General features: G+C 36.1%; 1 protein-coding gene across 1 annotated transcript in view; it reads left to right on the top strand.

Moving 5' to 3' along the window:
- LOC134530414 (Kv channel-interacting protein 1-like) overlaps positions 1–19,783 on the top strand; it is a 286,452-nt gene extending 266,669 nt beyond the window's left edge. Inside the window, exons 4-7 of the mRNA XM_063365217.1 lie at positions 4,496–4,687; positions 5,428–5,501; positions 8,849–9,061; positions 13,089–19,783. Coding sequence (XP_063221287.1) covers positions 4,496–4,687; positions 5,428–5,501; positions 8,849–9,061; positions 13,089–13,199 — 590 coding nt within the window. The 3' untranslated portion in view covers positions 13,200–19,783. The remainder of the gene's footprint in view (positions 1–4,495; positions 4,688–5,427; positions 5,502–8,848; positions 9,062–13,088) is intronic.
- The last annotated feature ends 644 nt before the right edge of the window (positions 19,784–20,427 follow it).

Raw genomic sequence — 20,427 nt, 5'->3', positions numbered from 1 at the left:
CGTCCCTTCTTCCTCGTCCTCGTCCATGTGTCATCAGACTGATGTATCTACTTAACTAGCGGCAAGGATGCGTGCGTGCATAGAACCGTTTCTCCGGTCATATCTGAAACTGATGTTGCGCAAGACGATTTTTTTACGACATCTACTGGTTAATACTTTTCATGTAAACGTCAGAATAATAATTATAACTCAGTTTTTAAAACGAGTGAAATTCTAATAGTGGCTTCCAAACGAATTTTTTTACTCTACTTTTATACATTGTGATAGACATTAAAATTGTCCACAGTAATTGCACTTTTGAATTATTAAAATTTGCTATCTGTACATAAACAGTTTTTTTTTATCTGGCCAAAAATTGTATGTTATGAGCCATTGTTTATTGGCATTTTCATTAAAATGTTTATTTCAATATTTTCTTTATCTAAAAATTATTTCCAAAGTTGCTTAAACCTTTTATCTTTGTAAGGTTTATGTTGGATAGGTTAGAGGGAGCTTCAATGTTAGTAATAAAAGCAATTTGCGGGTACTTACAACATTCATAGAGAATGATAGTCAAGACATCGTCACAAAAGAACAAAATAAGGTTACAGTAAAAAAAGTATAGTAACAAAAATTTTGGAAGGAAGTTGATGTGAAACTAAATTTTAAAATAAAAAATTATTATGAACGCATTACAATTTATTTACAGCAATACAAGGCCAATTCATAACTTCATTTTCAAACTAAAAATAATTTCATTTTCAATTGTTTTTAATTATTATTATTTTGTTTCTTATTACACCTAAAATACTAGATTAATTATTCACTCTATAATTATAATAAATATCGATGATATTGTGAAAGTCTGATTGACGAATTGATAAACAACTAAGAGTACGCATATCTGTTATAATCGGCAAAGTTGTGTATGGCATATACCATAGAATCAAACGAAAATATATTATTTATCCGTTCCACGTGGTGGCACACCAACTTCCGTACTTTTCAAAATGTGTAGTGTAGGCAGTCATTTAAGTGAACGTAGAAAATAAATGTTAGGCTCCCTGCTCATGTGTTTCAAATTTTGATACAATTTTATGATGGATAGTAACAAACTTTAAGAAGTTATTCTAAAATATACTTTGCTAAGTGCGTAATAATATCATCCAAAATAATCACACTAATCTTCGTTTGATACGCAATAACTTTTCGCCAGTTTCTTTCCATCAAAATATTTTTACTTCTTTTACCGTTTTCATGAAGGCACTGTCTCCCAAGATTAATTGTTTTCTACACTTGTCATTTTCACGTCCTACTTTGAGCAAAACCGTTTTAAAAGAAAGTGATATTTTTGAAAATGCAAATGCTCGTCCTCACTGGTCATTTGTCTTCATTCGCTTTTCTCATTTATGAAGTATAAAATTATTCTAGAAATGTTTTTTGAGTGAGCGGTTTTTACTTTCTTCGGTCGTTTATAACGTGGTACAAAACAAAGACTCTGGGTATAAAAAGGATTTAACTTCGGTTAGACTTTAATGTTATTTTGACTTCAGCGTTGCAAATTATAATACTCGGGAGGTTTCTGCAACAAAATTCAAAGTCATTTACCAAAAGTTTATCTTTTTTACGAAATAAAACACTACTTATCTCCCCGGAAATCTGTACCCATGTCTGGATCTAGAGTAGAAATGTAGATGATTCAATTTTTAATCAAACGATTTCATTTCACAATTAACTATGATAAGCTTGATTCTGTGTTATCTAAATATTCTTGTCAGATTCAGTGTAAACAACCAATAAACGTGTAACGTTTCGGGAAGAATAATCTTGTAATACAGTTTCACTATTCCACTTTGAAGAAAAAAAGTATTTAATGTTAAACATCACACAGTCCTAAAGAATGTGAAACCTTAATGTAGTTGACTCTATAGAGCCGGCCAGTTCATTCGCCTGTGAGAATTGATTGAACAAAGGGTATTAGAAAAATATTCCATTAAATCATTATTGAATCAGATATATCTACAGTTATAAATCAGTATTCATCAAGACAGTGTTTTAAAAAAATTTAAACGCAGCGGAATTCAGTATTAGGAAATTTTATTTGCAGAGTTACATTAGTTTTTCATAATTACTGTTAGTTAAAATATGTGTATGGAAATTTCTGACGGTCTATAACATATTCTCCCTGCCTAATTGTACATAAACCTTTACTAAATAAATTCAGTAGTCACCCTCTTAAGTTTCATGATGGTATATCCCAATGCTTTTAATCAGCTTCAGCGCGGGTGGCTTACCCTTCATCTCTTATGCTTCTGAATTCGTTGAACTTTCAATTTTTTCCACGATTCTCTAACTGAAATTGTCATCTTCAACTCCCTTTCGTCCTGAAGTGCCTCAGACTTAATTATAGTAACAATTGTGTACAATATGTTAATAAATTGCTGGGGAAAATATTAATTGGTGGCAAGGAACGCCAAACCAAGTATTTTTTTATTGGAGAACCAATGACTGGAAACACAACCCTCCAAAGTTACAGGCGCAAATAGTATTGTGCATATTTTATTTTCGCGCGCATCCAGGCACTACTCCACTGGCTAAGAGGACGCGCGATCGCAGCGCAGTGGCGTTCAAACGCTCCGTGTGAAGCAAGCGACGAGCCTTGGAGTTAGCCATGCGCACTATAAACCAGCAACTGTGTGTGTGTATGTGTGTATACATATATGTACAATAGGTCAACTAATCCTGTTTTAAATAATTTCAAATAATCAAAAACAAGATTAATAAATATTTTGATTTCACCTAAATATAAAACAATAATAAACTCAACAAAAATCTTAACTTAAATAACCAAAAATATGAATGCACATACGTATATTGTATAACCACGTATGATGGCACAAACATTTACAATTACTGTTTCCAAGAGTGGCACAAACTCAATCCCTGACCACGCAGCTTTGTCATGCTCGAACCAACTCTGAAAAAAAAATTGTTTTGGTCTACGTTCTAACGTTTTACTATATGAATTTCAAAAATCTGACTTGTTACAATCAGTCATTTTACAACACTTTTGAAATAATACCATGAACGTACTTATTGGCACCAGTAAGCCACTCAATACTTAACAGTAATTTACTGACTTTGAAACAGCAGCACAGTTACAAGAACATTTAGCATAAGTGTTTTAAGTAGCGTTCATAAAAACAATTAATGACTTAAATATAAAGTCTGCTAAGAGCTAAGAGCGGTCAGCTTCTTACATAAACAGTGACTATACGAGTTGAGCATTACCTTTTCTCATAGTCACAATTATCGATCCGAAATGTAAATGATTAAACTCGTGAGGTTTCATCAGTATAAAAATTAATCTAATATGATTATAAAGCAGCTTGAAGTTTGCAAATGGTTATTTCGTCCTCTTAACACATAATATCATGTCTCGATATTTATAAAAAAATCATAAATATTTCTTAATTGTATCTTTATTTAATAAATATATAAATTAAAACAACCAACAGGTTTTAACCATTACCTAAATTACTTTAATTACATTTTCATAACATTTTAAAATACTTGGTTTACCGTATAATAAGATGGTATAACTTTGCCTCTGAAGAACTCTGGGTTCAAATAAAGGCGACTACTTGGGAAATATATTTTAGCATTTTGTTTCGTTTCCATTCATTTAATATTTCTTTGCACAATTGACTGTAAATAATTACTCATCACAAATACAAAAACACGATATTTAGCACCAATAGACCGCAGGCTGTTGACCAAGCTGGGAAGGCAAAGTCAGCTCGCGTAATGTGCTATGACTGGTAATAAAGGAGACTGCAGCTCTACACGAGTGGGTTCTATGACTATAGATAAAGAAAGTGTATCTATACACTATAGTGTGTTATATAACAGTTGTAAAAGAACACTTTCTATAAGCGCGTGGTCTATGACTAGCGGTAGAGAGAGTGTTGTTATAAACGAGTGAGTTCTACAATAGTGAGAGTGTGTTTAATGACTAGCGGTAAAGAGATTGTAACTACTTATATACGGGTGTGTTCTAAGACTAGCAGTAAAAAGAGTATATCTTTACGTGAGAGTGGTAAAAGAGTGTTGTTCTACATGAGTGTGTGTTGTATGACAAGTCCTCATGCTGACAAGCGGTAAAGAGAGTGTTACTCTATACGACGAGTGTGTTCTACGACTATCGCGCTCTGCACGAGTGTGTTCTGTGATAGCGGTAAAGATAGCTATCTACACAAGTTTACCAAGGGCGTCGCCGGGGGGGGGGGGAAGTAGAGGGGGCAGCCCCCCCCTAGAGCCCTAGAGATTCAAAAAAATGTATCCAAATGCAAAAAAATACATACTTTTCCTACAACTTGCCCCCTCCCCCCTCCCCCCAGGCCATCGGCTGGCCATCGGCTGGCGACGCCCTTGCGAGTGACTACCTGTAAACACGAGTGTTCAGCGAAGGGAGATAGCAGCTCTACCCGTGCGTGTTCCGTGGTCGACCTTGCAGACCCGGAGCTCGAGGACTTGGAGACGCCGCCCCGGTACCGCCCCGAGAGCTTGGAGTCGCTGTGCCGCGCCACGCGCTTCACCGAGGACGAGCTCAAGAGGATCTACCGCGGCTTCAAGGCCGAGTGTCCCACGGGCGTGGTGCGCGAGGAGACCTTCAAGGGCATCTACTCGCAGTTCTTCCCCAAGGGAGGTGAGTCCCGGCTCCGTGACTCCCTTCATCCCTTCGCACAGCGGGAGAAGATCCTGACCGGCCTTCGGGTTGGTCAAACCACCATCATCAACATCATCATCACACCCTTTATTGCGGTTCGGATAGCTGTCCGTCATCACATCCTATTAGTATCTTTATTTTTATATTTTATGTTAAAATACAACTGGATACGCAATAGGAAAAAATTACCGCGGTTTTGTTTTTGGTAAAATGGCAGATAAACTACATTATTTAACGGAATTTTTGCACTAACGAGACAGTCAGTAGTGCCCCAATAACTTGACAATTTGACCGTTTTGTTGACAGCAGTCTTTTTATTTCGTAAAATAATCAGAGATTAATTGCATTATTTTATTTAAGTAACACATTCAACAAGTTACGATGCATCGTGTTATTGTAAACATTTACTGCAAATATGTTCAATCAAAATCTTTTCAAACTCTTTAAATACGTTACATTGATATTTACCAAAATCAGTATTATAGAATTCAAAAATAATAATTTTAGTCATAATAAACCCTAAGACTTAGATTTTGTTGTGTAAATTCACTTTCACTGATTTCATTAGATGCAAATATAATTCAATTTAATGTTTGCGTTGTGAGTTCAGAATAATTGTATCTCCTTCCTTTACGTGTAGAGTTTTGGAGAGCAACTAAAATTTCTGGTAACACTAATTGGATATAATTTAGAAATAATTTATTATGTTGTTTCGACAGCTAACACCAGCCAGTATGCTCACTACGTCTTCAACACCCTCGACCAAGACCACAGTGGACTTCTCAGCTTTGAAGTGAGTTTCAGAGAGATCTGTTTACCCAACTGCTTGGATAGCAGCATAAACACATATAGATGTTATATGAATGATATAGGCCTAATCATCGTCATATTTTGCACTTGGCTATCAGAAATAAATCTCTATGTTGTTAATTGTGTATGTACTTATGTAGGTGCCTTAGAAGTTACACTTATTTTGAATGATTAAAAAAAATTAAAGTTAACATGCATGCTAAAGGTTTATTTAAGTTAAACTATAACAGGAGTGAAGTGAGATTTTAAAAACGATCAATAAACTTTAAATTCAATAAATATTAATTGATATATATATTCTAAGAAACATTAAATAATTTATTTTTATGTAATCTAAAGAATATAATTAAATGGAAAGCAGCGTACGTCATATTAAAGAGAACAAACGAAGTGGTAAATATAATCGAATCCATTTATGGTCTAGCTCACTTTTCGTGGGTAATAAATCATAAGAAAACCTGAATAAAACTAAATAGCTAAAACAGTATAAGCTGGTTTCAGCAATTTTTTAAAAAAAAGTGTGTTAGTAGTTGTAGCTTTTAGTTCAATACTAAAAACATAAAATCATACGTTTTTCAATTTGTTTGTTACATTAACTATTTTTCATTCGTTGTATGTTTTGCGCTTTAACACAACTGGACGAGAAGCGCATGCTCATTGGACTTCAGCCTGTTATATTTCCTTAGTATGCTGCGCGCGCATTTTGTTGCGCACTAAAATGTCACCCCTTAATAAGTATAACTTCAACAACAACAGTCTAACTAAACCAATGAAGTGTGTTCGTCACAATTTAAGCAAACATCTTTATTACTAAGATTTTTAAAGTAATATCCTCATTATGGCTTCTTAAACTAACTGATCAAATTTTAACTCTCAGTTTTCGTACAGCATTATTATTTTACGTCTGTTAGATATTTTTTTTGCCTTCATCTTTACCTTCACATGTAAAATCAAAGCTAGTATTATTTAAAACATGTTCTTATAAGTTTGTAGCCAATCACTATCTTAAAGGTTATGTCGCCTAAAACCTTACATGAACCTTACATGCAACATAAAAATCATACGCTTTCCTTTCATTTACCAAATATAATTTAATTTGTTCAGATATCGTTCAAATTCTTCTATTAATTGTTGCTTGTATTAAAATTGTTGAATCAGTTACCAAATTCAATCTTATGAAGTGGGTGGTTTTAGATTTCTGTGATGCATTTTCCACTTTGTAAGACCGTAGAAATTCGCGAGTTAGTTTATTGATCAGTTGGCCTTCTTATATTCTTATGTTGATTCTACACCCAACTAAATCATATGTGAACCAATAAAAAGTAAAAGTACATTGCAAAAATGCAAGTAGCTAGAATTATATACATTATTTGTTTTTTGTTGTAACTTTCTGCTGTGAACTTACTCTATACTGTCCCAAATGTTACCAATAATCTGTTTTGAAAACTGCATCTACTATGCCTAAACATGACCATGTTCAAATCAAATAAATAGAACTATTTTGTTCACTTATGAAAAAAGCAAGTAAGCATATCGTGACACACGTCCAACACAGATATCTCTACACTTACGCGAATTTTCTTCACAACGATAACACTTTAGTTTTTTTTTTAAGTTGTATAAAGAGTTGCAATGAGAAAAATTCGAACATGTTTCCGAAAGTGGAACCAAATGTCATACAACCATGTCCATCAGGTACGTTCTTTAAACATTTCATGCAATCTGGAATTTTATTTAATACAATTTTTGGACATACATTGCAGTTTTGCATTGTTTGTCATGCGGAAAGAGCTCAAGAATGAAAAATAAGAAATAAAAACAAAACACACAGACAGCAAGCGTAAATCAGCTGATGTCAAACATATGGACTCAACAATAACCTAAACACATCGACTAAAACTTAACTATCAGACGGCACAATAATTCCGTGGAGGGAATTTAGCCATGGATAAACAGCACAGACAAACCCAGTGGACTAAAAACGACGAGACAGTTTCAACAAGAACAGGAAATTCAGACTGACCACAAACCTGGACAACGCAGAAAACGTACTATCACAACGATTAAAATAAACAGGTATCGTGAACAACACAACGACAGCACCGACCAACGCAGTAGGTTTCCTATGACGAAACAAGTCTGTTTGTGCCTTATGACGGGAACAGATGCCAGATCCCGAAACGTCGCAACTGCTGTTTTCATTTAACTTTTTTTAATTTTATTTCTTATTTTGCATTATGGAGTTTTTTCCATGACAAACAGTGCAAAACTGCAACATCATCTGTCCACCAGGGTGACCCAGCCGTTGAGACGCTGATTTGTTGTTGTATTTGTGGTATTATTTTTTTTTTCCAAACATTTCATGTTTTTTCTTTGATTATTTGAGTGAATGTTCTTTTGACGTGACAACGTCTAATAAATCGATGAACGCCGGCTGCACGCACGAAAATATTGGTTGTCTGTAAAGTCGGTTTACGGACGATAGTTTAACGTGACGACATAACAAAACATTGATGAAATGATTGCATACATTTATGAATAAAATTGAATCATTTTTATTTTAATAATAAAAGAATAAATACTTGAAATTATACTAGTAATCAGATTTTTAAAATGCAAGAATAATTAACCTTTATTGGCGAAATTGTTGTTGTAATAAGCAATGAAAACCACATTAACTTTTCACTTCACTTTATAAACAATCGACGAAACAGTTGTAATTAATTTTTAAAAAATTGGTTGTCTGTAAAGTCGGTTTACGGACTGAATCATTCAAGTATTTATTCTTTTATTATTAAAATAAAAATGATTCAATTTTATAATTCATAAAAGTATGCAATCATTTCATCAATGTTTTGTTATGACGTTGTCACGTTAAACTATCGTCCGTAAACCGTCTTTACAGACAACCCATTTTTTTAAAATTAATTACAAGTCATCTACACGTGAACTGTTTCGTCGACTGTTTATAAAGTGAAGTGAAAAGTTAATGTGGTTTTCATTGCTTATTACAACAGCAATTTTGACAATAAAGGTTAATTATTCTTGCATTTTAAAAATCTGATTACTAGTATAATTTCAAGTATTTATTCTTTTATTATTAAAATAAAAATGATTCAATTTTATAATTCATAAAAGTACGCAATCATTTCATCAATGTTTTGTTATTACGTTGTCACGTTGAACTATCGTCCGTAAACCGACTTTACAGACAACCAATTTTTTTTTAGATGTAGCAAATATGATGATTACTGCCACGCGTGAACTGTAAGGCCTGCGAAGAGCAGTGCTGCTTGTCTGCCGTGACCCACTCTATGGACGTGATCGCAGGACTTCGTCCAGGGGCTGTCGGTGCTGTCCCGAGGCTCGCTAGAGGAGAAGCTGCGCTGGACATTCTCGCTGTACGACATCAACGGCGACGGCTGCATCACGAAGGAGGAGATGACCGAGATCGTGTCGGCCATCTACGACCTCATGGGCAAGCTGGCGGAGCCCTCCGTGGACGACGGCACGGTCAGGGAGAAGGTGGACCGCATATTCCAGGTGATGGTCGAGCAGCTGAGGGGGGGGGGGGGGCGAGGGGGCGACGTGGGCTGGGGGCTTACCTTCAGCCAGGAGGCCCGTGGGGTCCGGACCCTCCCCTTTACAGGCATTTTTCGCGAAAAGATCTGAACACTTATTAGACTGCAACAAGGTATACTCGCACCTGGGGGTTTCTTCCTTGTGATTGGCGGCCGTCTGCGAGAGAAGTCGTTGCCTAATTTGCCAGAGCCATTCAGGACGCGTTCACTTCCGCACTGAGTCATTGTGATTGGTTTTGCTACAATCGATTTGTACCTCGGTTAAACCCACCCAATCACGAAACACAGACTGTGCTACACTGTTTTAACTTTCATCTAGTCTCGAAATCTTTTCGCGAAATATGCATGCCCCTAGAAATAGATAAACAAGCGAAGTCAGAATAAGAAATTCAAAGCAATATAGGTTATTTTATTAGAATTATTGTAATACTTATTGGGCTACAATAATATCTTTCCTCCCGGCTTGCCTCGTACACAGATGCAACTGTTACTGTAAGCATGTCTTTCATGCATTGCCATGTGTGTTTCATGTATTTAATAACGTTATTAAGTGTGTATTTATGACTTGTTTTTAAAGAAATCAGCAAATGATTAACTTAGGAACTAATTATTAAAATTAATTAAATAAAAACAATATATGAAAATTTAGTGTCTTCATGCAAAATCATTACTCAAATTTATACTTGTAACGGTTGGAGTTCTAGAAGTTTGCTATTCCCTGAGGTTTTATTTGAGTATGGCAGTAAATTTTCTTTTAAAATTCGGTTATGGAGAAAAATTATGGATACATAATATATTATATATATAATGGTTGTACTGGACCTCTCCTTCGCATAATCCTTGCTACGGCCTTGCCTACAGGTATCCGCCATTCTGTAATGGCACTCGGACTTTATTGAGTATAATGTCATGGGACCTATAGTGTTATTGTGATCTCCGAACCACTTATATATGAGTCATGCCGAGGTGTTCGGATCGAACTCGCGGCCCTCGCCCAATGAGCGCAACGCCTTAGCTTAGGTCCCGATGAACCACAATGAAATTTTCTTTGAACAACACAGAAAAAAATTTCTCCGCTTTTACAAAAGATTCTTTTGGAAACCAGCTGCCAAGAAATAGTTTGTAATACTTTAAGAAAAATATTATCACTTTGTACAACATATGGCTATGGTAATTTTTGCAGATATGAAATCAGTATTTCTCACGGAAATTTGCACATAATTTTTATATTTTAATTGATATTTCGTTAAGCATATTTTTCATAAAGCATGGAAAATATAATAGAATATTCAATCATTTGACTTTATTTTGTTGCATCGTGTTTATTATGTGCGCAGTTAATACTAGAAAGCTATTCAGGGAATGGTTTACAAATAACTGTATACATTGGAGGTACTGGGACAACAAAAAGCATAAATGCCCGGGCTAGAATCCGAATCCAGAATTACTGCGAACACTAATTTGTTGTGACATAGTTGTTTTCGAGTAAATGTATAAATGTAAAAATATGTGTAATTTTACATGAATATTTATGTTCCATTTACAACAAAAAAAATACAGTGTGTGGTGGAGCAGCGAAGGATTACAAAGATGAGGCCTTCCCTCGCCTTAAGAATTATTGAGAAAATACTAATAAGTTATAAGACACAGACTATACAATTGCTGACCAAGAGGCGCGGTATTTGAGTGGCGCCGACCTCCGTAGTGTAGTCGGATGCACACCGGCTTACGGTGCGAGGGGTCCTGGGTTTGAGTCCCGGGTAAGGCGTGGGTGTAACGTATACATGCTGATATTTGATACCGAATCGAAAATGATGTTTGAACAAGGACAAATTGACCCTTTGGCTGTTGGCGTAGAGCTGTAGGCCAAATAACAAATTAAAAAAAAAAAAATTGGGTGAGGAATATTCAGTGGTTAGAACACTCCCCTCCCACCCAGGCGACCGGGGTTCGAATTCCAGCGGGTTCGAACCCAAAATTTGGAGTGTGGGAAACGTGGCGTGCTCCCGCTTCACCACCCATTCATACCGTCACTGTTCCACGTGCATTATTCAGGCTGACCGGAACGACAGGTATTTCCCTCGTGTAGGGCAGCCAGCTCCTCTGAGTGTCAGCCCCATTTCATCCATGTAGACGCTGGCCACATAACTGTTGTGTGTGTTTTTTTTCAAACTCAGCTTAATCATTTCGTTTTAAAAACCATAGTAACAAATGGAATTTTATAATATACATAGGTAATAAATAGTATTATCCCCTCAGAAATTAATATCTTGGCTGCTACAACGATTCGCGTGTCTTTCCATCAGCATCGCGCCTGAGAGATTTTTAAGCGAAGCACCTCTTAATGATCTTAGCAATGTTCAGCGCAGGCCGAAATCAGTGAATACGTTTTCATGTATTGCTTGTCATGTTGAGGTGCTACAATTCAATTTTAGATATGCGTGAAAGATTTTGGGAGTTAATTCCTTCATATTATAAAATTTGTTTTATTTTTGCACGAAACGGATTACGAAAATATTTTTAAAGAATTTTTATATTTCTAAAATAAGTCACTACGGGGAAAAAACTCTGCGCGCTGTGGGTTTGTAGCCTACAGTTGCGGTCCAGAATACAGTTTAACGTCTTTCCGTTTGTGTTTTTACGCGTGGGAGAACAGGTTCGGAAAAGATAGCCCATTTAATTAAATACAGTTAAATTTATTACTAATACTAGCACTATTATTTAAATTAGAACACTTAAAATATCTACTCACAAATTAATCACTCTTCAATCCACAGTTCACGCTCCCCGTTGGAACTCGGTTTGATAGTGCCTCTCCCAACAGCTCGTCTCTTGCCTCGCACATCTGTCCCAACACACTGCCTCACGACACAGTCCCCAATACACCATTTTCCGCAAACGAAGCACGTCGCTTGATGTCCGGTTATCGCTCACCAAGGGGTCGCTCTCCCTCTTCTCTTCACTCCCCACTCTATTGGCTCGGATGCAGGCGTCACCGCTTTTATACCCCTCAGCTCCCCTTATGTAACGGTCTCGGATCCTTTTGACGTTTCGCGTCATCAGGGTCGACCCGATGCCGGAAGATCCCAGAATAGTGGCGTCCTAGTCACGCCACTCCATAAAGTCAGGAAGTCCGCAGAACGCTTCAGATGGACCGATGACAAAGCGACTAGGTGGAGGTAGCGGGGAAGGAGAGTAGTGAGGCCAGTATATATGCATTACAACCTAGTTAGCACTGTGTGTTACTGGAAAATAAATACATTTTTCATGTTAAGCTGATTTTTTTTTACTGTATCTCAGGCAACTCAAAAATCATGTTTGAATGTCCCTGAGTAATGTCTTTAGACTCTTAGAATGAAATAAGTACAGTGACTTGAACAAACAATTTTCAAAAAAAAAAAAAAAAAGCTTTCTCTTTTACCACTTCGAGGTGTTGGAATTCAATTTTGGCCATATGACCACAAAACCATTTTTCTAGTCGACTAGGGAATAAATAAAATTGTACAGTGAGTGGTGTGTTACATTTTAGCAGGCTTGACAGGTCCGTACGTCATTATTTGACGATATTCCAAGTCATAGTGAAATTGTGATAAATTTCACGTCATTGATTAAAAATCTATAGTTACAATAAATAGAGACCGGAAAAATTCGCCGATTCATTTCGCGGTAGGCTAGACTCCAAACTCGTACACCTTTATGCTGAATCAGTGATTGGACCACCGTTTATCTGAAGGACTCTAAGCCAATGAAAAACCTTCAACAAAAGAAGTATGAAATCACAAGCATCCCAAGTAACGCGTGTCACGAGTCAGTATCCAATGAGCAGGTGCAATTTATCCCAGTACATAGAGGATCGTGGAGTCTATCCTAGAGGTCATTGAAACCGCGAATTTTTTCCAGTCTCTAACAATAAAGTTTGGTTGGTTGAACACGGAGGCGCTACTCTGGACTGCGTGTGAAGAGGACGCGGCGGTTGTGCGTGTCGACAGAAGATGGACATCAACAAGGACGGGGTGGTGACGCTGGAAGAGTTCCTGGACTGCTGCATGTCCGACGAGGACATCGCCCGCTCCATGGCCGTGTTCGACTCGGCCTTCTGACACTCGCCCAAGGTCGCTCGGCGACCCCCGCCCCACTGGACCTGAGCGTCGGCGTCGAGGACCTTCCGTCGGGACCTCCGCTCCTCCAACTGGAGGCTCCCGGACATCACGCGACTCCGCCGAACCACTTCACGTTTCTGTGGCGTCCAGCAGCTCATCGCTGTTTGCAGTCCATGGGGGACCTTTTTTGTGTTCTGAAGCTGTGCTAAACACGCGCTTCTTGCCACGTGCAACACGTTAAACATCTCTGTGTTTCCCCCTTCCCCCCCCCCTTCCTCCGAGTTGTAAGGAACATATCATCACGTGTCTGACCTGTGGAATCTTCGTGTTTGGAAGCAGGTAGTCCCAGAAAATAGCAAATATTTCCAGATGATGATTTTCTTACTGTTGGTTTTCGCGGATCAAACTTTGCTTCGATGTTATCACAGTTACTGTTAAAAATATTTTTTAATGTAGCCTTATAACATTTTAAAAATCTCGTATTAAATAAAACGGATGGATTGATAAAAAAAATTTAATACAGAATACTAATGGGTGCATTAACTATCGTCGAGATTGAAATTTATCTCACAAATTTCACTGGCTACGTACTATAAAGATATGCGATATTTGCATATAGGTACTAGTATTATTATTTAAGTGGGTTTTTATTGTCATGATCTTCATTGTGTGCTTAACATAGCAGCCTACGATAACTTTTAATCAAGTGGCCTTGAACAAATTCCTGGTGAGCTACCTTTCCAGGATTGGGTATTTTATTTTAAGATTCTATGAAATAGTTTCTGTTATTTTTATGAGTTATGTGGTAGCCAGCTTAAATGCATTAAGAAGAGGGCGTCACCAAACAATGTATTAGCATAGTTACTACTTTTACAAAAGGTGGTAAAAATAAGAAATGACTCAGGAATAGGCGAGTTCGTGTTTTGAAAAATATTGACAAAACATAATATTAGATATCTCATGACTATAGATAGAAAATAATAATAATAATATTAATTGCCTTTTGCAAAAAGTTTTTTTTTTTACTCAAATGGTTTCGAAATCATTAAGTGAAACACTTTATATATATATATATATATATATATATATATATATATAATAAAATCAGCTATAATAGTATACATTTAAAGTTCGTAAAACAAAATGTTCAGCTTCTAGTAACGTATCTTAAATTCCAATCATAAATAGTTTATAGCTGTGCTCTAACACAACTGAACCTCGATGTAAGTTATTTCTGGCGATAAATAATGACCAAAAGAAAGTAACGAATTTTTTCGAGCGTTGAATGCTAAATATACTTTCATTTGTTTACTTGCCACTATTGAAATCATGCTCATTTATACTTTAAAATAATTAAGTTACTTCATAAAATATATCATATAAAATAGCATACAAAAAGTTAACTTATTTAATAGGTTAGCAATAAACATATTTTAGATACCCACATTATGCCACTGTCTTCCACATCTATGTTGACCAATAAAAGGTTTTAACAGATAATCAAATTGCGAGTATTATGACCTACTTAGATTGTATAGTCCTTGTGACAATGTTTATCTGTCTTGAATAGTATTTAACGGCTTTTCGAAATGTCATTTCGGAAAGTAGTCCACGAAGTTATAACCAACGAAGATATGCGAAAAAAAATCCAGCATCCTTCCAGCCAGCCTTCCGATTGGCTGTTAGGCATTCTCGTTTCCTAAATGCCCAACACTTCACAGAACACCTGTTGGATGCGTGCTGTTGTAGGCATTTATTTCCTTCACTCATCTTGCCACTGGCGATATGAGAAAGCAAAGAAGTAGGCTAGCTAAACTTACAACTCCTTTTCTAGCCGACTTCGACCGTGTCATGTATTTTTGGGCCAAACCAAAAGTAAACGTACTGTTGATCAGATTATGTCCGAAGACTATAGGTACGTTTCTTCATCTGTCTGCAGGATTATATACACTGTGAGTGGTGACGAAGTGGAATAAAGAAAGGAGCTGTTGAGTGGCGTTATTTGGAGTAAAATGTGTTACGTCAACATGGAGTTATAATAATGCGCAGAAACGCAGTCATGTGAAGCGCGCGCGCTTGCAGCACTGACCGGCGCGGTAGTCGGTGATGACTTAAGTATTTCTTAAATATTACAAAATGTCTGTACTTGCTGACACGTTGCCAATGATACGGAACTAAAGAATAAAAGTAAAATTTACTGGGGTGATTTTAAATTTTTACTCTGAGGGGTTTTGGAAAATTCTTTGGGAATCTTGTTCAGCACGAGTTGTGTACAAGACAAATCCTGTTCCAAAAGTTCTCAGAGAAACAGCCTCTTGTAGATGCGGTTGCCGTGCATGTATTATTAGGAACCCGAGTCTCTTCTTTCTTTCGGGTTGGTTTATCACGAGCCCTCTGTCACAACACATCAAACCTTCATTTTGTTTTATGGCTGTTAAATGAAAAAAAATCTACTTTCTTACAAAACATTAAGACCTTTTTATTCACAAAGACTGATTCGAAACATTTCCATAGAATTATTTGTTCTGAATCCTTTGAGCGTAGAATATTCAAGACGAAAACTTTTTTGATTTAAAATATTTCCATGGACACACGCCATTCTTGGTTTTCACTGTATGTCACTGAGAAACCACAAGAATGAGGAATACACAAACACACAGAAAAGAAGCCAAAATCAGCCGATGTCCAATCTTAGACACACAGTCAGCACAGAGAGAAACCTTGGTAATAATTTGTCAGAACACTATCGCATCACAGACGTACAATGTGTTGACAACAACGAAACAATAATTGTAACAAGAACAGAAAATACAGACAAACTCCAACCTTGGACAACACAGCAACAAACAGACGAACCCAGCGATGAAACTAAACAAGCATTTTATACAACACAACGACGATGGCACAGATGAACACAGTAGGCTTCCTAAACAACGTTTGTCATTTATGAGGCCTAATGTGTTCGACTGGGCCATTGTCGTTGTGATGTCCAGAATATTTGTTTAGTCACTGGTTTAATTGCTGGATTTGCCTTTGCGTCGCTGTGTTGTCGTTGAGTTGTTCAAGGTCGTTGATTTGTCCAAGGTTGTTTTGTATTATCTTTGGGTTCGTCTTTTTATCGCTGTGTTGTCATAGTTTTGTGTTTGTATTTTCTGTTCGTGTTATAATTGTCTCGTTGTTGTCAGCCCACTGTTTATCTGTACTGTGATATTATTTTTTCCAACTCCTTCCGCGGAATTCTCTCTGTGCTATGTGTTTGGCTGATTTTGGCATGTTCTCTATGTGTCTGTGTATTCATCTTTCTTGTTCATTCTTGTGATTTCTCCATGACATACAGTTAAAACCAGCAATGATGTAGGTCCATGAGAATTTTTTAAATCAAGCTTCCCCATAGCAAGAATTATTCAAAGAACGTAATTTTTTTTTTAATTTGGGAAATTTTTCTAACAAAATAGCTTCGCAGCAAGAATTTTTGAAGAAAATATATAAAAAAAGATTATGGTATTAGCAATACTCTGTTAGGAAAGATAGGAATAGAAAAATAACCAATGCAGTGTCCTACGACTTACAAGCATTTGAACGGCCATCTGTGACTTAAGTATCTTGCCTCCATCTGAATAATAAAGTTTCATTATTGATATTTACTATCCGTATGCACCTCAAACATAATACAACAGCTATGACTCTGCCCAGCTTGTCGACCTTCAATGATGGGTGTATAATGTACGTTCAGACTTCCTTCAGCAACTCCAACCCCCACAGTACAAGAAACCTTTTGTGCCTGTTTGGTACAAAAGGTAACTTCTAGCATATGATCAACTCTTTGTACACTAATTGCCATGGCACTCCAAATGGTTTGAATTCAATTCAATTCCAATTCAGTTAATTCACTGTTAAATGCTGTGCTTTGGGCACTGTGGTTTCAATGATTTGACTACACAGAAACCAGGTTGAAGAGGAAGATTGTAGAGGCTACGTGTATCACGAGAAATTTGCATCCCGTATCTATTTTACAGCAACTTCTCACAACATCTAGGAAGATTAATATTCCTCTGTTACTCGGCCAATGTCCGAGAAACACACAGCTGTTCTCGCCATTGGTCAGAAAATCATATAGCCACTAAAGTGTTGACAATTAGGTAATTATTTAGCATTTGTTAATGATGGATATTCATTCTAAGCATTGTTTGGTATGCAATGACGCCATTGCTGGCAAGAAGCAGTTCAGTCAGAACTCGGCCGCGCAACCCGGAGATGTGTTTGGAAATCTCACAATGTGTCAAAACTTTACCTAAATTTACAGGTCGATGTTCGTTGCTTTCAACATCTAGCCAATATCTAAGTGTACTAAAATATTCAGGAATTATCCTTCTAAGTGTTCTAAGACATCTAGACACTACTACTATAAGTGTACCAAAACATCTAGTCACTGTCTAAGTGTAATAAAATCCAGGTAATTTTCTAAGTGTTCGACAAAATGCAGTCTACTCGTTAAGATGTAGATGATACAACTGGCAACGTCAAATCAGCGATAATTTTCTTAGCAAGACTAGAAACATTTCAAGAAAGACTGAGCTAGTGAAGAAAGGTTGTTCTGTCTATGGTATTTATTTTTAATTGCATTATTTATTCTATAACTTCCTAATATTCAGAACGTTTAATCATCAGATTGCAGTTGCTGTTGTTTATTATATACTTATCAGATAATGTACTAATGAAGTAACACTTCTAAAATATATTGTAATTTCGATTACTAACTTAATTAATGGTTTGATCTGAAAAGTAGGCTAAGAGCGAGTGTGTTAGTGAGGCCAACTAAAGTATAAAATGACTAGTAATATTTCGAACTGAATTGTACTGTGTCATAGTGTTTATTGTGTTCATGGATGTCCAGCCTGGATTGTTGATATGTATTACCAGCACTTTATGTGTTCTCCATTTTCACACTTCCGTTTAGCACTGGACGATACAAACACTGCAGGGTGGTTAAGCTTCACCGTAATTTTGTGTGTTTATGTGATTATTAAAAATAAACTGAATATATGTTATTTTTTTAATAGCTGTATTAATGTCATTTAGGCAAGAGACTTTTGACTAGTAGTGTATCACCAAAGGGCAGCGAATGGTGTAATGATTGTGTTTCAAAAGCTCTGGTATGCAACTAAGTGTGTGCGTGAGTGTAGGAACCTTACGTAAAACAAATAGGCCTCGTAAACATACTGTTTGTTCATTTGTTTGCCATGTATTGCTACAGTAGACACACCCTACACAAGCCATAGTTCCCGGGACTACTATATGCCATTTACAGTATCTAAGTAAGAAACGCCAAAGGTTTCATGGTTATCTATAAAACTTACAATGAAACTGGTTTTGCTATTTTCAGAGGCTTTACAGTCCTGCTACCATGAAAAATGTAAAAATTAGATATATTTTACATTTATAATTTCAATATATTTGGTTTTATTCCATTTACATAGCTCGCTCTGTATGTGCTAAGCAAAAAGATTTTTATGTTTAAGATTAAATCTTAAATTAATACATATCCAAAGTTTTTGGCCAATTTATAACTATAGGAACAGTTTGATATAACTGATACATAGAGTGATTTCAAACTCTTACAAGAACTCTTGACTGAAAATGAATTCTACCAATTTATACCTTAAAACCTAGCGGTATCATAGTTCTTGACCTGCCATTTGAGAAATACTTATTGAATGCTATGACGTGAAGCAGGGATGGCAACTATCTCCTTGCTAGTGATGATAAAGACACAATTAGTCCATGTTAGCTAAAAGAGAGGATGGCACATTTCACAAAACTGTAGTAATATAGGCATTTTTTATAAAACTTATATTACAATACAAACTACCAATACACTTCCAAAGGTAAGTTATCCATTACACATATCCAAAAATAAGAGTTTAGTTGCTTCATAAATAAATAAACAAGCACTCTCAGACTGAAAAAAATCTCTTGGACTATGGAAACGTCTAAAATAGGGACTTTTTTATAACATTAGAGATTAGGTACGTACATTATCGTTTCTCTGTACTTATAATCGCAGTAATTTTTGATTCAGACTGGCTTGGACATTACTTTTCTGTATTTAAAAAAAAAAACGTTGTCCAAGCCTAATGAAACAGCAACCTGTAGAATTCATTTTATACCAACTTCCTTCTAGTGATTCCTCGAACAACTGATACAATGGCTGCAGTTTTGACAGAGGCACAAAGGCTTTCCAACTGCCCTACGCCGCACTTGCTGAAGAGCAAGAAAAGAACATTTACAGAGCTGAAGAGACAATGGCATGGTGGCATTTCCGTTAGTCTCTTCCTGCATGTCTTAAATAACTTACTGTCACCACGTGAGGTGAAAGCCATTGAAAATAGGGTGTATGAAATGTGATAATGTGCGCCACTTTCATTGTTACCAGATGTTATATTTTGATGACTTAGATGTGCCAAGTATGTTTTGTATGGAGATATTTTGATCTTTGTGCAGCTGAAAAAAAATAAAATGACAATAGAATGGAAGAAAATATTTATAATGTATGTGTTGGTTAATAAATGTTTTGTCTGAATGTTTAAAAATCAAATTATTACTATTTTGTATTCCCTTTACTTTAAGTAAGTGAAAACGTTCACCAGTCCATAATAACATAAAAGATCGTAGAATAACTATTGTTGCAAGTTGGGCTGCACAGTAGCTACTTTTGTAGTTAGCATCTACATGAAGGTTTTAAATAGATGGTAAAAGAAATTTCGTAATATTAACCTGTTGATACATTTTTACGCTTTTTTTTACATTAGGGGGTCATATATACAGTAATAATAAAACTGTTCGAGCTGAAAAGTATGTAAATTGGATGAAATTATATTTTTAATTAAAACTGCTACTCACAATATTTATAACTCAAAAATTTAGTTGTTAAAATATTTGTCTGTTTAGTCCAGGGCCGGCGCGTCCATATAGGCGAACTAGGCATCCGCCTAGGGCGCCAAGTAGCTGGGGGCGGCGCAGCACGACACATAACAGCTGATATAATATTTTTAACGATTATTGAAACTAGATGAAAATGGATTTTTGTAACAGTTTGGAATGTTTATATTTATATAAGTAATTATTTAAAGTCCACGGTGACCTGTTTATGATTTGTAATAAGTAAAAAAAGTAAAAAAAAAACACAAGCCTGCTTACATTTGATTCATTTGATTCTTGACAAAATCTT

This window comes from Bacillus rossius, chromosome 3, assembly GCF_032445375.1.
Source record: "Bacillus rossius redtenbacheri isolate Brsri chromosome 3, Brsri_v3, whole genome shotgun sequence".
NCBI lineage: Eukaryota > Metazoa > Arthropoda > Insecta > Phasmatodea > Bacillidae > Bacillus > Bacillus rossius.
This window is presented reverse-complemented; position numbering and strand designations above follow the sequence as displayed.